Source organism: Colletotrichum destructivum, chromosome 6 (genome assembly GCF_034447905.1).
Source record: "Colletotrichum destructivum chromosome 6, complete sequence".
NCBI classification, from domain to species: domain Eukaryota; kingdom Fungi; phylum Ascomycota; class Sordariomycetes; order Glomerellales; family Glomerellaceae; genus Colletotrichum; species Colletotrichum destructivum.
Genome location: NC_085901.1, coordinates 3,002,098 through 3,017,132, shown reverse-complemented (window position 1 = coordinate 3,017,132; position 15,035 = coordinate 3,002,098). Strand labels below are relative to the sequence as shown.

General features: G+C 51.2%; 5 protein-coding genes across 5 annotated transcripts; 3 read left to right on the top strand and 2 right to left on the bottom strand.

Annotated features, from left to right (window-relative positions):
* Nucleotides 1–719: 719 nt before the first annotated feature.
* Nucleotides 720–2,856, top strand: CDEST_10109 (Putative fumarate lyase family, L-Aspartase, fumarase/histidase, argininosuccinate lyase). Its single transcript, XM_062926267.1, has 6 exons — nucleotides 720–1,016; nucleotides 1,080–1,297; nucleotides 1,347–1,540; nucleotides 1,593–1,985; nucleotides 2,044–2,134; nucleotides 2,213–2,856. Exons 1-6 carry the CDS (start codon nucleotides 956–958, stop codon nucleotides 2,657–2,659), a joined length of 1,404 nt encoding a protein of 467 aa, XP_062782318.1. The 5' UTR covers nucleotides 720–955; the 3' UTR covers nucleotides 2,660–2,856.
* On the bottom strand, nucleotides 2,722–3,217 carry CDEST_10108 (uncharacterized protein; the record flags this gene model as incomplete). The annotated part of the gene is made up of 1 exon (XM_062926266.1): nucleotides 2,722–3,217. One exon carries the CDS (start codon nucleotides 3,215–3,217, stop codon nucleotides 2,723–2,725), a length of 495 nt encoding a protein of 164 aa, XP_062782317.1. The 3' UTR covers nucleotide 2,722.
* Nucleotides 3,218–3,501: 284 nt separating this feature from the next.
* CDEST_10107 (Putative ribosome control protein) lies at nucleotides 3,502–7,382 on the bottom strand. The gene is made up of 3 exons (XM_062926265.1): nucleotides 6,664–7,382; nucleotides 4,425–6,602; nucleotides 3,502–4,372 (listed from the first exon to the last, which is right to left on the bottom strand). The coding sequence occupies exons 1-3, from the start codon at nucleotides 7,045–7,047 to the stop codon at nucleotides 3,671–3,673; spliced, it is 3,264 nt and encodes a 1,087-aa protein (XP_062782316.1). The 5' UTR covers nucleotides 7,048–7,382; the 3' UTR covers nucleotides 3,502–3,670.
* A 333-nt stretch (nucleotides 7,383–7,715) lies between these two features.
* CDEST_10106 (Putative WD40/YVTN repeat-like-containing domain superfamily, TREX component Tex1/THOC3) lies at nucleotides 7,716–9,880 on the top strand. The gene is made up of 7 exons (XM_062926264.1): nucleotides 7,716–8,267; nucleotides 8,332–8,405; nucleotides 8,472–8,710; nucleotides 8,765–9,131; nucleotides 9,188–9,232; nucleotides 9,294–9,530; nucleotides 9,590–9,880. The coding sequence occupies exons 1-6, from the start codon at nucleotides 8,155–8,157 to the stop codon at nucleotides 9,455–9,457; spliced, it is 1,002 nt and encodes a 333-aa protein (XP_062782315.1). The 5' UTR covers nucleotides 7,716–8,154; the 3' UTR covers nucleotides 9,458–9,530; nucleotides 9,590–9,880.
* A 1,076-nt stretch (nucleotides 9,881–10,956) lies between these two features.
* Nucleotides 10,957–14,782, top strand: CDEST_10105 (uncharacterized protein). The gene is made up of 7 exons (XM_062926263.1): nucleotides 10,957–11,732; nucleotides 11,852–12,218; nucleotides 12,274–12,351; nucleotides 12,432–12,701; nucleotides 12,756–13,419; nucleotides 13,470–13,712; nucleotides 13,763–14,782. Exons 1-7 carry the CDS (start codon nucleotides 11,435–11,437, stop codon nucleotides 14,543–14,545), a joined length of 2,703 nt encoding a protein of 900 aa, XP_062782314.1. The 5' UTR covers nucleotides 10,957–11,434; the 3' UTR covers nucleotides 14,546–14,782.
* The last annotated feature ends 253 nt before the right edge of the window (nucleotides 14,783–15,035 follow it).

The window sequence follows — 15,035 nt, the reverse complement described above, 5'->3', positions numbered from 1 at the left end:
TTAAAACCGTTTACTTATATCTCTTTTAGTTATAAAGATATATGCAATTAAGCATATAGGTATTCTTATAGATAAGCTTCTTTATTCTTTGTCTATTTTCTAGCAACTCTCTTTATTACCTTAATACTTAAATGCTTACTTAATACTTAGCTACAAGACTTAGGAATTAGAGAGGTTCTATATATACTATATATAAAACAGCGCTCTATATACTAAGAATATATAGATAAGGCTATAGCTACCTATGCTTATGTTAAAGAAATTAACTAAGTTATATTGTAAGATTAGGACTCTAAATTGTAGATCTCTAGCTTAATAAAATATTATCAATATATATATGTAATAAAGATAAAAAATAGTAGCTAAGTAAATCTTTTAATAGTTACTAGTATTAAACTAAGCGATCTTTTAAAGCTTAATAAAATTTTAAAATAAAGTAAAAAGTAAATGTTCTAACATAATCATTATAGCCATAAACATTATTTAAAAAGTTAAGTAATGTTTAATAATAAAGATATATCTAATAAACAAGTATAAACTCTTTAGTAGTAAAGAGTTTATTATATTATGTGTATAACTCTAATTAATAGGTATCTGTCTAGTAGTTAACTAATATTATGCAAGGATGCTTAGGGTTACTTACGTGCAAGCTCACGTGCAAGGTGACTCACCGCCGGTGTCGGTCCTACTAAGTTTTCCTATTGAGTAACTGCCCTTAAGCTCAACCATCGTCACGTCCATAACAAAACTTTCGAGCTTGATCAGGCCCGCCCTCCTTTTCGACCTTTTCAATCAAGCAACATCATCCGAATTGACTCGCGTCCGTCAATTTGAACGTCAATTGCTATCCACGCGCTCTACCCTCATTTGGCTCCATTAGTTATATCGGGCTTGAAATCGCAACGAACCAACAAACGCAACGATCGCGACGAGCGCTGAGAACAAATACTCCAACATGGCTGAAAAGAAGACGGACGCCCCGGCAACCAACATGCTCTGGGGTGGCAGGTTTACAGGTTCGATTGTCCCCGGACAGAAGCTTCAGATCCAGTATACTGACCTTGCGATACCTACTATAGGTGGGATTGATCCGCTCATGCACAAGTACAATGCCTCTATCCGATACGATAAGGCTCTCTATAGAGAGGACATTCTTGGATCGATCGCTTTCGCTAGGGCTAACTCGAAGGTTGATATTATTACCAACAACGAATTTGAGACGATTGAGCGTGGCCTGCTCAAAGTGATGGAAGAATGGAAGCAGGGAACTTTTGCTATTATGCCAAACGACGAAGATGTAAGACCAAGCCTATAATACCTAACCTGAGGCTAATGTGATGAATCAGGTTCATACTGCAAATGAGCGTCGATTGGGAGAGCTTGTCGGAAAGGACACCGCTGGCAAGCTTCATACAGGTCGTAGCCGTAATGAGCAGGTCGTCTGTGATATGCGTATGTGGCTACGTGACCGCATCCGTGACATCGACGGCCAACTCGTTGCCTTTCTTCAAGTCCTCGCCAAACGCGCTGAGGCTGAAATGTAAGCTTAGCACCGCATCCGGACAAAGCCCCTTACTGAATAACATCCCTAGCGACTACCTCATGCCCGGCTACACCCACTTGCAACGAGCGCAGCCAGTTCGCTGGGGTCAGTGGATAATGTCACATGCTACTTCGTTCAAACAGGATCTCGAGCGATTGCGCCAGGTCTTTGAAAGGGTCAACCTTAGCCCACTTGGTTGTGGCGCATTAGCTGGCAATGTGTTTGGCATTGATCGAGACGCAATAGCTGCAGAGCTTGGTTTTAGCGGAATCACTCTGAACTCCATGAACACTTCAGGCGACCGCGACTTCATTATTGAGTTCCTAAACTGGAACTCAATGTTCACCAGCCATATCAGCAGGTGGGCTGAAGACCTCATATTATACTCTACTTCTGAGTTTGGGTTTTGTCGTTTGGCAGATCTTTATAGTACCGGCAGCAGGTTTGTTATATCTTTTGCGAATCCCAGACAATCCTACAAGACTCTAATCCACGTCTAGTTTAATGCCGAACAAGAAGAACGCTGACAGTTTGGAACTCTTGCGCGGCAAGTCAGGCCGTGCTTTCGGTCAAATGGCTGGACTGATGATGGTGAGTTCAAATACAGACATATCAGATCATGAGTGATTCAAAGCGGATCAAGAGCAGCCACTAATAGATACCTAATAGAGCGTGAAAGGCTTACCAACTTGCTACAACAAGGACCTTCAGGAGGGATGGGAACCCATGCTGGATTCAGTCCAAACTGCTTTGGACAGTCTAGGCATTGCCAACGGGGTTTTCGCTACCATGACCGTGCGACCTGAGCGGATGTTAGCTGCCCTTGACAAGACAATGCTTGCTACTGATGTTGCAGAGTGGCTAGTGCGAAATGGATGTCCTTTCAGGGAAGCTCATCATATTTCTGGACGCATTGTTGCATTATCGGAATCCACGGAAACCCCGATGGATAAGCTATCCCTGGAGCAACTGCAAGCTATTGATTGTCGATTTACAGCCGATATTGTCAAGGCTTTCGAATACGAGTCGAGTGTTGAGGCAAAATCGACCAAGGGCGGTACAAGTCGATCAGCTGTGCTGCAGCAGATTCAAGAACTCTATGCTATCTTAGATTAGAGGTCTGATGGCCCGGTGCTGGATAAGGATGGAATAAGGGGAGATGTTTGAGGTAAATATGCTTTAGTCTATAGCTGAAAGGCATCTTGAACTCGAATCAACCACGGAATCATCCAATGTATGCTTCTCCTCAAATCTCATTAAGAGATCCCCCGCATGTTCACCGTCTAGGATGTCCTCCAGAGGTTCATCGTCTGAGAAATCCTCCCAAGTTTCCTCGTCGTCCAAGAGCTCATTGATGCCACTTTGGCTGATCGCGTTATCGTCGGCTTTGCTTAGGGGAATAGCAGCGGTTGCCTTTTCGAGAAGGCTAAGCAACTTCCCAATGTCCAATTCCCATCCCTTCGCGCCACCATTAGCTGAGGAGAAGTGGAAATCAATTTTCTCAGGAAGAGGCATGCTGAAGGCCCTCAGCAGGTATGCCTCGACTAATCGAATGGTCATTGTCACATCAACCCCGGCGTCGTGGGCATTCAAGGTCAGCCTCCAATGCTCAGAGAACAAGGTCCCGTGGAGCTTTGAGAGTTGCAAAGACAGCACTCTTGCGTCAAGTTTCATTTGATGCCGAATAGTATGATACCATCCCAGTGGCCGATCGCTAAATTTCCATTCAGGAATCAGCAGATCTTCGGCGCCTGCAGTCTTAAGAATGTAGCATAATAAGAGTCCTGGAGCCTGGAGCGGGCCTGTTCTCGGGTAGTGATCACCCACCTGATCACCTCTGCTCAGGCTAAAGCAACGACAACTCAGGCTTAGCTCTAAAATGGGTTGGGAAGCCGAGATCTGTCAGGTTGACTATAGAGGTAGGCAGGCACTAATAGGTAACTTGAAGATCGACCGCTTTCACATCGAGGATATTCCGACTGACCATCATGAAGCCACTGCAACTCTTAAGTAGGGGTTTTTCTCCGCCTTTTCTCTTCTTCATCCTATGCTACCTCTCTCCGCGGGTCCAAGAGCAAAGATATCCTCCAGGAATACTAAATCTGTCTGCTCTCCCCCCACAGACGTCTAGCGACCATCAGAACTGAAGCTTGCAGCATCGCTGGTGGATTGGCCCTCCGACTCCATTTCGTCGCTTTGTTCTGCATACTTCAGGCCCAGACCGTTGACACCTCTACTGTTTGGGACATCAAGCCGACTCATGATCCCAGACCGGTCCTCATTGCTCCTCAGTGTAATATTCACTCCCTCCATAGCCTCGCGCAGTGTGTCGCCCGTCTCATCCATGGCCGCTAAGAAACGTGCCAGTTCCTTGCACAAATCCCAATCCCCCTCTTTCATTGCTCTCGACAACAATCGCACTGTTTGCTCTGAAGCAGACCCCAGCTCGTCCAGTGTGTGTAAGATGATGAGATAGCCACCAGCGGTCTTGAGGGAGCCTCGCTGAAGCGACTCTTCAAACAGCTCTTGCACCGGCGGGAGGTATGCAAACAGCGTCCGCCACTGCCTCACCTCGGTCTTCCTTGTACACTGTACCACAATGTCTAGGTACTGCTTGAAAGACGACAGCAGCGACAGAACTCGTGGCAGGATCGCCTCCTCCGGGCTCGGTCCAGAATCCACTTCGTCGTCCAGAACCTTGTGAAGCAAGACCTCTAGGGCATGCGCGAAGTACTCTAACTTCTGATACTGTTCCGACAGCTTGACCGCGTCTACGGTCCTGCCCTCAGTCAGAAAGAAGCGCAAGATATCGGGTAGAAACAGATGTGTCTATTAATCGTTGTCAGCAGTATTCTCCTCGCCAAGGAAATGGCAAACCTGCTCTGATAGCGAAGCGGAAAAATGAGAAACTAATGTCCCGCCTCTGAACAAGATCCGCTTCGACTCCAAGAATTATACCCTTGCTCAGAAGGGTTGAAAGTGGATAATAGTCCAAAGGGACTGATATTGTCTTCGGCATGTCGCGCTGGGCCTCATTGGATGCTGCTCGTAGCACCTCTTGTATGTCTGGCCAGAGCTTAAATTCATGGCCATCAAACACCCAGAGTGAGTTCCGGAGCGTCACATCTGCCCCAGTCGACAGAGACTCTTCTGCTTGCGTAGCTATGGCATCAAAATGCGGCTGGTCTCTCATGCTTACATGAAATTCCACGTTTTGAGCAATAACTTTCATGTCGTATTTCAGGTTTCCCTCGCTGTTAAACGAGGGTTGAAGCAACACCAGTTTGGCATCAACCAGAAACAAGACCGACGCAACAGCGACATCTTGCGACGGATCGCCGTCGACGAGTTGACTATCTGGCAAAATCCAGCTCAGTCCACGGACTCTAGCGGGCGATCGAACTATTCCGTGGAACGCAATCTGTCCCAGCTGAACCAGCCTAATCGAACCGCCCGTAGGCGCGAAGATGAAGTGGTAAAGAAGATTCTCGTATGTGTAAACAAGCAAGGAATCCTCCCCTGTTGTGGTCACCAACACCACCGGTGCCGGTAACGGCTGAGTGTGTAGCACTTGAGAGCTGTCGAGGCCCGTCTCTCTAGAGTAGAGGCGAAGTTCATGCGCCTTGTTGGCCTCCACCGCAGCCACCAGAATATGCTGGTACCAACACATGCTGCCTCTGACCTGAAACTCATTTTCCATGGCCTCGTTGGCGAATGTCTTCCACCGGCCACTGTTGACACTGTAGTGAGCCAGACCTCGGCGTCCAGCCACCGCAACATACCGTCCGTCCGGTGAAACGACAGTGTGCCGAATCGGCCATTGATGAAGAAGATAAGCCGAGGGTATCTTTGTCGTATGCCATAAATGTGGCTCTGCCGAGATACCCGCCAGGTCTGGCAGGTCATATCCACGGTATATCATGACGTTTGTGCTAGTCTGCAATACCGTGCGCATGAGATTCGCTGCGTTGTAGTTGCCGACCACTGCACTCCTGGCCATTTCTAGCGCCCAAATCGCCTCGTGCTGACGATGCGTGATGAGTATTTCTGAGCCGCTCCCGAGCCAGACAGCATCCCCTACACCAGCGATCCACTTCTCACCATTGGCGTCAATGATCGCTTCATGCGCGCCGAAACTATGGCTGCCGGGCTTTCCGTAGACGCTCCAGGTAGCCCAGCCGTTTTCGAAGCCGGCAAATAGACAGTATCCGTCAGGGGAATAGCTCAAAGTAGTGATTGAGCCAGAAACAGACGTTGACACCGGGATGGTGTGTGTATGCGAGGGCGGAATGTTGCCGGCATAGTCTCGAGCAGAATAGACACGGATACAACCATCTGCGCATCCAACAGCAACCAAGGAGAATCTAGCGTTAATGACGGCTCTTTTGGCGGCTTCTTCCGGTTGGCTCGGTGTGTGAAAACAGTGACCTTTAAATAACTTCTTGGGGTCCACTGCATGTGAGTTTCCTTGGGACTGGTCGCGCGGATGCAAACGCTGGACTGCATAGACCTTGCCGTCACTTGTGATCCAAGTCGATAGGTTCATGGGTCGATCATAGGTCATCTCGACGACGGTAATCTTCTTATCCAGCCACCCCATTCGACTGAGAATCTCTGTCTTCGTCTGGCTGCCGCTTTGATCCGGGGTCCAACGGATGCACTGAACAGCCGCTGGTTTGCGCGTAGTCACAACCAGCTCGTCATCCAGTGCCAGGGCGCTTTCTATGCCGGCGTCGACTTTGATAACCATCCTGAAGCGAACGCTCACGTCACGGACCCCTTGGCCTTCACCAGGACCCCAAAGATACTGATCCGGAGCCGTGCTCCCAGGCCCGCCATGGTGGTTTTGGCGACGTCGCTGGATATTTGCGTAACTCGGAAAGTATGGCTTGTAGACTTGCGCTTCGGAGTCCATCGCCAGAGAGTATGTAATGAGATAGCCTAGGCTTGTTCGAACCACGAAGATGGCCGAGTCGGGGCGAAGTAAAAGGTCGACATTTTCGCCGTAAGTCGACAAGGAGGACTCCGAACGGACAACAACGGCTAGAATCACTGTAGGCTTGGAGGATGTAAGCTTACCTCGCTGGAAAGGAACGGAACTGGGCATGAGGACTACTGACCTTGGCCTGCCATATCGTCATTGACGTCGAGGTTATCACGGCAAAAAGATGACCGGGGCGGGATATGCGCAACGCGAGAACGGGATCTTTCAAGGGAATATTAACGTTCAGTCGAGGCGACAGCCGAGCTGTTTCAGAGCCGTGGGAATCGTCATGGTCGACAGATTGAATGGCGGGTGTAACTGGTGTTAGAGGAGTAGTGAGCTCTATGTCGTCGCGCTGTTGGGAGTGTTGCGACTGCGCATTGAGGTACGATGAGGGCTCGTCAGTCGGTCGATTATCAAAGGGATTGGGCAGCCCATCTTGGGAGACGACAAGGTTGAAAGCAGGACCAGATCTGCTGCTTGTTGCGAAGATTCGGGGGGTCCCGATGGGCCAGTACATCTCGGTAAGACCCTATACCGTCGGTCAATGGGATGGGTTCGGTGCGGTGGTGGCGCCGTCGTAGTGGCAGGCTGTCGTCGGTGACAGGCAGGAGGCTCGTCGAGCCGGCGAGTGGGTATTCTTGGTTGTCGGGCCGGACAATGCTCTGGTCATGGCCGCTTGTGGACTTCAAACAGAAAACGTCATGTTCCTTCTCGATTGTGGCCCATTGACAACCCCAAGCATGCGGTGTGGGGAAGGGGAAGGGGAAGCGGCTGGTTGTAGAGAATTGGTGAAGACAGACAAGGTGATAATCATGGCCCTGAGGAGCTTCCAGCCAACGGCGGGCCGGGAGCTTGAGGGCGTAATGTTTTTTGGGGGGGCGTCCGGCGCTACCTATTAGGTAGGTGCTTAGGTACATAGGTACCTTGGGTGACGTACCTACGTACCGGATGTCTACCCGCTACGCACTCGCCTTAGGCACCCATCCACCTGGGAGTTTCTACACATGATACACAATACCTACCTACCAAACACTTACCTAGATAGGCACTTTGTTTTGCCTACCAAGGTAGGGAACGCTTATCCGACCAGGCCAATTCGGCTTATGTAACCGTGAGCGCCAGTCTTCTGGCCAGGAATGAGCAAGCGAGCCCCATAAAACGCGTCTATGTTTGCCCGCGGTTGAGTGCTGGCATTTGTTGCAGCTTCCAGACCAGCATACCTACCTATGCAGAGGAACAGTATCCACCCGAAGGTATACCGCGCCTACAACATTCCGACGCTTCGCAGCCAAGCATAAACGTTGGTGGACTTATTCATGCGATCCCTTCTCGGTTTGGACGATCGCCAAAGATTCACTTCGAAAGATCCGGGATATACTTGGGTCTTTTGTCACTCCTGCAGTGTCAATCAATCCAACTGACACCCTACTCGCCCATGAGTAGCTGCTATTCACCGGCCCTTGGCGTATCATCGCTACAAACAAGCAATTGAGACAGGATACTGATACGAGCCAACTTGGAGGTGTCAACTGGTTCGGTTGTAGGCATCAATCAGTACAACCATTGTCTTGACGCAGTTGAGTTCACACCGCTGCCGCAACGACATCTCTCACCAGCTGCAAACATGCCACCACCACGAACACGGCTTAGTCTTTCCAAGGAGAGATTCCCTGCCTACTTGGCCAATCTCAAGAGCCAGCCTTATCATGATCCGAGCTCGAGTTCCAGAGGACAGACGTAAGATGCTGCAGCCCAAAGCCCCTTAAGTCAAGCCCAAAATGCTGACCGTCCATCCGTAAAGCATACGTTCAATTGCTTGGAACCCCCTAGGAACTCTGGTAGCTACAGGATCTTCAGACAAAACCCTCCGTGTTTGTACGTAACAATTGGTGCACTCATTCAGGTGCGTGAATCGAGGAAGCTGACTCTCCGCCTGCGCAGGGAACCCCGAGAAGCCAAATGTACGGTTCTCGACCGATTTAAAGGGGCATTCGGCCCCCATTGAAAAGGTTGCCTTCAATCCGGTAAAAGACGCCGAGCTGTGCAGTGTCAGCAATGACGGAGTCGTCAAGTTTTGGGATGTTCGATCCAAGATGTGTATCAATGAGATCAAGGGTCTGGGAGACGCCTTCACTCTCGTCTGGGCACCCGACGGTCAATCGTTAGTTGTGGGAAATAAGGTTTGTCGTTTCTCCCCCCTGATACCCAAGGGCTCGACACTCATACTTGGCCAGACGGACAATATCTTTGTATTGTCGCCGACCCAGTCGACACCTGTGGCATCGCATCAACAGCCGACTCAGACGAATCAGATTGCCTTTTGTTGGAGCGGCAAGAAAATATTTCTCACGACTGGTGAGGGCAGAACCAGGATCTTACTGTATCCGGATTTCAAACCTGCCTTCCAGTTCGGTGATGGGGATGAGGCCAGAGAGTTTGCCCTCAATGGCCATACGTCGTCCTGCCTTTCAGCCGAGTTGCAACCAACAGGACGCTACCTCGCTACTGGTGGTTCTGACTCCATCATTTCTTTGTGGGACACCACGGATTGGGTTTGCCAGCGGACCATTACTAGCATGATTGGCCCGGTACGATCAATTAGTGAGTTTTCGCTCAAGAGCTTGTGTGTCATGCATAGCATTCTGACCGCGGGCTAGGTTTCACATTTGATGGCAATTTCTTGGTCGGGGGCAGCGACGAAGGTGGGTAGAACGGTGTTACCTTGTCCAAAAGACTCTGAAGAGACTAATGATGTGTCGCTAGGTCCTGGGCTGGATATTCGACATGCCGAGTCAGGAGACCATATTCACACATTCAAGACAGCCGGGCCTTGTCCCGTCGTGTCTTGGGCGCCTACGAAGTATTGCCTAGCCTACAGCGATCTGGGGATTCTTCGCATCGTCGGAGTGGACGCTGAGAAGAAGTGACCATAAAAGCGTGGCATACCCGTCACCCGGCCCTCGGGAAGTGCTCGTTTAAAGTAGACGCTGTCCAAAAACGGCAAGCCGCCCTTGAAGAAACCCGTTTGCCATAAGAGGCATCTAGCTGACATAGTGCAGGCCCTCATCTGGGTGGCTGCTAGTTATTCAACAGCTGAAGTTCGAGAATGCTGGCGATATTCTCTGGCCAGGATGGTATGGGACGGCTGTCATGGAATGAACCAACGTTGGAATTGAAAGAAAGAAAAAACCCAGGATTGGAAAGGTAAAGTCAGCGCGGCTCAACTTGAAGCCGAGCGACGTGAGTGAGAGGGCTAGGATGTGAGCTGGCGGCTGGTTGCCCACCGATCTTGTGCCCTTCCCATGCCATGCTGCTCAACGCGGATAGATGGTAGCTTGAATGTCAAACATGGTATTCATACGAAGGTGCGGGGGATTGTTGCTTATACTCGCCACTGCAAGTGACATCGAAGTTGGCGAGTGGCTCGACTTGAGGCGGACGGCTGCAAGTCTTCTCAGAACTTACGGTTTATGCTGCTTGTCTGCACTCGGCACACGCCCAATGTGAGTGGACGGAAGTTCAGGGGAAACGCCCCTTCGTGTCGCTCCGCGTTGGGTACGGCTGGCGAGAGTAGGTCAGTTCTTTGGAAAAGGGGTTTGAGGAGGAGTGGTGTTGTGTAACATGTGGAGAACGGACGAGACCAAATAGGACGGACACGTCAATTCAATAGCAGCAGCAGCAGCAGCTAGGGTGGCAGAGAGTCGGTCATACTGGATAGGTTGGGCTGAGCTGGGCGGGCCGTTGCACCTAGCGTGGCTAGTGTGGCTGTGGTGCATGTACATGCGAGTGGTGCGTGTTCAGATGTTTGCCTAGGGCTTATTTCTGCCCTTGGCTCCTACTGAGAGATGCTGATGTCAACGTTAGTGACCTAGGATGCGAGAACAATCCAGGATCTGAGTCGTCGAAATTGATATGAGCATGCATCAAACGGTGATCCAGCGAAATGTGTACAGGCCGATGTACTTTATACGCAATTGCAGGCTAGGAGAACTCCTTGGGGCGACTCATAACAACGAATACGACTTCAGAAGGACACAATTATATTGGCTAGCAACGTAGGATAGCCTAAGAGAAGCTTTTTAACCTAGCAGTCCAATGCCATATCATGGGCAATGCCTGCCTTGCAGTGGTAGAGGAGGCGTAGGTACACTGGTACCTAGGGACCTTCCTCTCATGAGGGCTGTCCCAATCCGCGGGTCGTTTACAGACTACCTATGCACCGCATATCATGCTGGGGATCCATGTCTATACTTTGTTATTGATCGCTTCCTCGGCTGCAAAGGGGATGGCCCCATCCCGTCCCCGGTACTGGACCACTGCACCACGGCGCTGTGCTCCATCGGTACTGCTCTTGCCTGTATACCATTGCGAAGTACCTACTGGGTGTGCATCCTGTGTCGTCTCGACCCCAATCCCTGTCCGCCTCCTCTATCTTTACAATCCGCACTGCCCCCCAGTACTCTGTCACCCTTCCTCTCCACCGCACCCAACCCAACATTCGTCTCCTGCCCCATCCTTTGCCCTTTTCGCCCTTGTCGAACCAGCCCGCCGAATTCACTTTCTTCCTTGCTCCGTCGACGCCTACAAACACCAAGAACACCATCACTCTCAAAGAAGTTCCTTCGACAAATGCTCGGTTTCGAACGCCATATGAGGTTCAACACTCTGCGCGACGCCAAGTAACCCCTCCTCCTCCTTCCTGTAATAGGCTACAGCTGTAACTTTGCGCGCCGCGACACTTCCCGCAGTCCTGCCCAAATCCCTATCCGACCTCCGACAATTAGAGACCCCGTTATCTCTGCCTTTTCTCGTAAACTTTCCACACCACAGCCCCTCTTCTTGAACGCGAACCCTCGGCGCGTACTTGGATTTGTTGCAAACCGGCGTCACCTGCCAGTCTCATCATGTCGTCAAGTACACCCACGCCGCCAGACACGAACGGCGCCAGCTCCCACAAGCGCCCCCGAAACCCAGGGGCCGATTCAAACGGCAGAGAAGCGGCCACCGACAACAATAACAACAATGTGCCTAAGCCAAAGCGCCTGGCGTGCATGATCTGTCGGAAGCGCAAGTTGAAGTGCGATGGAGTTAGACCGAGTTGCAGTACCTGCGCCAGACTTGGCCATTCTTGCGCATACGACGAAGTCCGCAGGAAAAGCGGCCCGAAGCGAGGATATGTCAAGGCTCTCGAGGAACGATTGAGTGAGCATTCCCGTCTTGCGCCTTCCTCTTCTCTGTATTGCTTTGTCCACAAGCCTGTTCGCCCATTCTCTTCTTTCAGTGCCTCATGACTGACTGTATGTGCTTGCGCCCATCCGTAGAACAAGTCGAGACTCTTCTCAAGACTCAAGACCCTCCAGTGGCACCTGCCGACCCTTCCAGGAACACGCCTCAAAACCTGGATGCTACGGCTCCGAACCACAACCAAAGCGCTCCTGCACCGACGAGCTACAGCATCCCCAATCCTTCTTCTCTTGGTATTGGAGCTGACCACGACGTGGACCAATGGCGCTTCACCGGCGAATCTTCGCCTCAGACCCAGAATGCCGCTGCTCCGCCCATGGAGGATTTCAATTTCAACTCCAACATGTCGATGGGCATGAACAATGCCGGAGGCAACTTCACCTGGGAGATGATTGGGCTCGGCCTTGAGGAGCCTCTTCCACCCCAGGAAACCATCGATGAGCTGTCAGTGTTTCAAACATGCTGTGCCTGTGATGATGGGCTAACACGTATCTCGCAGCCATCAAATCTATTTTGAAAAGGTCCACCCGTCAGTGCCTATGATCCATAAATACAGATACCTAGCAGCCATGAACCTGTAGGATGACCCTTGTTCCAAGGCACTACCCATTTGGGGTTTGTCTAGCGCAACAGCACGCTCACTGACACGCTTTGCAGAGCCCCGAACCAAAGACCCCCAGTTGCACTGAGGTATGCTATATGGACGCTGGCATGTTCCATCACAGAAAAGTATCTTGATCTCAAGGACCTCTTCTACCAAAGAGCCCGGAAATATGTGGAGGGAGACTACATTAAGGGTTATGGCGAGCACATGATCTCGGTAGCTCACGCTCAGACGCATGTGCTCCTGGCCTCCTACGAGTTCAAAATGATGTATTTCCCTCGAGCTTGGATGAACACCGGGTCAGCTGTGCGTCTTTGTCAAATGTGAGTCGACGTTCTCCATGCTGGTGGCCCGAAGGTATGGCTAACTCTTGTTAGGATGGGCTTACACCGACTTGATGGAGCTGGTTTGGATGTCAAGCAATGCCTTCCGCCGCCAAGAGACTGGACTGAGCGCGAGGAGAGGCGACGTACTTTTTGGATGGCTTTCTGCGAGGACCGTTACGCAAGCATCGGTACCGGGTGGCCCATGACTGTCGATGAGAAGGACATCATGACAAACCTGCCTTGTTCAGAAGAGGCGTTCGACATGAGCCGGCCCGAGCAGACGCAGTCTCTGCAAGACTGCATGAGCCCTTCTGGGGCGGGCAAGCTCTCTTCCTTTGGCGGCATTGTGCTGATGGCATGTCTCTTCGGCCGAAATTTGATTCACCTGCACCGGCCCGATGTTGACGACCGAGACCACGACCTCAACGGCGAGTTCTGGAAGCGGCACCGCAACATGGACAACATCCTTCTTAACACGTCCCTCTGCCTGCCGTCATACCTCAAGCTACCCATTGGCCTGGGTAACCCAAACATCGTCTTTACCAACATGAGCATCCACACGTCGACAATCTGCCTACACCAAGCTGCTATCTTCAAGGCCGACAAGAACAGGCTTCCCTCTTCAGTCAGCGCGGAAAGTAAGGTGCGATGTATTACGGCGGCCAACGAGATTGCGAGCATCATGAGGATGATATCACATTTGGACCTTTCAGCAGTACGTTGTTCCTCGCGTTTCACATCTCCGCATCTATTGACACGTGTCAGATGAATCCGTTCATATCATTTTGCTTGTACGTGGCGGCAAGGGTCTTCGTTCAGTATCTCAAAAGCCGCCCCGAAGACAGTCAAACAGCCGACTCGCTCAGGTTTCTCCTCTCTGCCATGAATGCGCTCAAGAGACGGAACCCACTTACCGAGTCTTTCCTCGTCCAGCTGGATGTGGATTTGGAAGCTCTTGCGATAAGGATACCAAAACTAAAGACGGCATTCCCGCGAAGCGGTGAAAGCGTATGTATCCTCCGCCAAATTGACACGCATTCAATCTGACTTGTTTGCAGCCGGGTTTGAAGACAGGTGGAGGCAACGGCCCCGTTTGCGACGACCCCGAGGGTGTACAAGGCATCATGTCCTACCGCAACGAATGTCACTTCATGAAGACTGTGGAGGATGACGGCAACCTCGCCACGGCCCCAAACATAGTCGAGCCCGAGCACACCAGCGACGCCGCTCCCAACTCTGCATCAACTGGCTTCGGTGGCCAAGGTTGGCTTTCGGCGGAACAGGGCATGTCATACGGCACGAACACAACACATGGTGTCCCCGTGCACGGGAACGCGTTGACACCAAGCTCCGGCTCCATATACGACAAATCTGGCTCAAGCAGCGGGCACCTGACAGGGTTTGGACAGAGCGAAAGCAGCGGCGACAATAACATATCGGGATCAACAGATGGCGACAACTCGAACCGACCGACACCAAATTCAAGTTCGTCGGACCAGCGAGCGAACATGGCGGCAGGAGGTCTCGAAGGACCCAGCCAGAACTCGTTCGACACCAGCCCGGTCACAACGCAACAGAACACCAACACTCGCGGTAGTACTGACAGAAACGCTAGCTACTTCAACGATGCAAGTGCGTTCGGTATTCGGACCGGGCTGACGCCAACTCAGAGATTCTCCATGCCCGAAACACCGGGAGCGGATTTTGGTATGTCGAACGGCTGGGGTGAGCTGCAAGGGCAGCCTGGCATGACGCCTGGAGCTGAGGGAGTGTTGCGGTCACTGATGAACATGGGCCCCATGGACGCCATGGACCTTTCGTCGTGGGATGCAGCAAACTAGAGCTGGGCAGGCTTGGATTACTTACGGAATTTGGAAGACACGGCCATGAGCCACGTAGGCCCTTGTTACTAATTCTCAAAGGGGGTTTCTTCGACTGGCGCTTTGCGGCTTTGAATGTGGACTACATTGAATGTGGACGACGCGTGGGCTGGACAAGCCTCAACGCAGATATGTGAAGATGAATTATTTAGTTACGTTTGGAGTTACGAACATAACACATGACTTGCATGAACCATGCATCCGAAATCCCAGGGTCAACTGGTTCGTTCAAGTGAACCATGCCTTTTAAATGATACCTCATCCTTCCGTTAGTACCATCCAGCGTTGCCATCCAGCTTTGAGAGGACGTACATCCATCCAGTGGCCGGAGCTTCCCATCCTCATGGGCTGGCCCGTGCACAAGTTGCCGCCTTGCTGCCCATCACTCCCTAGCGCACCCCCCCCAGTGTAAAACCACAACCACCTAGCACCCCCAGCCATCCACTTTTAT

Excerpts from the sequence above, each read along its gene's own strand:
- CDEST_10106 (XM_062926264.1), top strand. The coding sequence starts at position 8,155 with ATGCCACCACCACGAACACGGCTTAGTCTTTCCAAGGAGAGATTCCCT. Across the intron at positions 8,711-8,764 it reads CGTTAGTTGTGGGAAATAAG|ACGGACAATATCTTTGTATT; the intron begins GTTTGTCGTTTC and ends ATACTTGGCCAG. Across the intron at positions 9,132-9,187 it reads TGGCCCGGTACGATCAATTA|GTTTCACATTTGATGGCAAT; the intron begins GTGAGTTTTCGC and ends ACCGCGGGCTAG.
- CDEST_10107 (XM_062926265.1), bottom strand. The coding sequence starts at position 7,047 with ATGTACTGGCCCATCGGGACCCCCCGAATCTTCGCAACAAGCAGCAGA. Across the intron at positions 6,603-6,663 it reads TGACGATATGGCAGGCCAAG|CCTACAGTGATTCTAGCCGT; the intron begins GTCAGTAGTCCT and ends ACATCCTCCAAG. Across the intron at positions 4,373-4,424 it reads TTTTCCGCTTCGCTATCAGA|ACACATCTGTTTCTACCCGA; the intron begins GCAGGTTTGCCA and ends AACGATTAATAG.
- CDEST_10109 (XM_062926267.1), top strand. The coding sequence starts at position 956 with ATGGCTGAAAAGAAGACGGACGCCCCGGCAACCAACATGCTCTGGGGT. Across the intron at positions 1,017-1,079 it reads CTGGGGTGGCAGGTTTACAG|GTGGGATTGATCCGCTCATG; the intron begins GTTCGATTGTCC and ends TACCTACTATAG. Across the intron at positions 2,135-2,212 it reads AAATGGCTGGACTGATGATG|AGCGTGAAAGGCTTACCAAC; the intron begins GTGAGTTCAAAT and ends GATACCTAATAG.
- CDEST_10105 (XM_062926263.1), top strand. The coding sequence starts at position 11,435 with ATGTCGTCAAGTACACCCACGCCGCCAGACACGAACGGCGCCAGCTCC. Across the intron at positions 11,733-11,851 it reads GGCTCTCGAGGAACGATTGA|AACAAGTCGAGACTCTTCTC; the intron begins GTGAGCATTCCC and ends GCCCATCCGTAG. Across the intron at positions 13,420-13,469 it reads CACATTTGGACCTTTCAGCA|ATGAATCCGTTCATATCATT; the intron begins GTACGTTGTTCC and ends GACACGTGTCAG.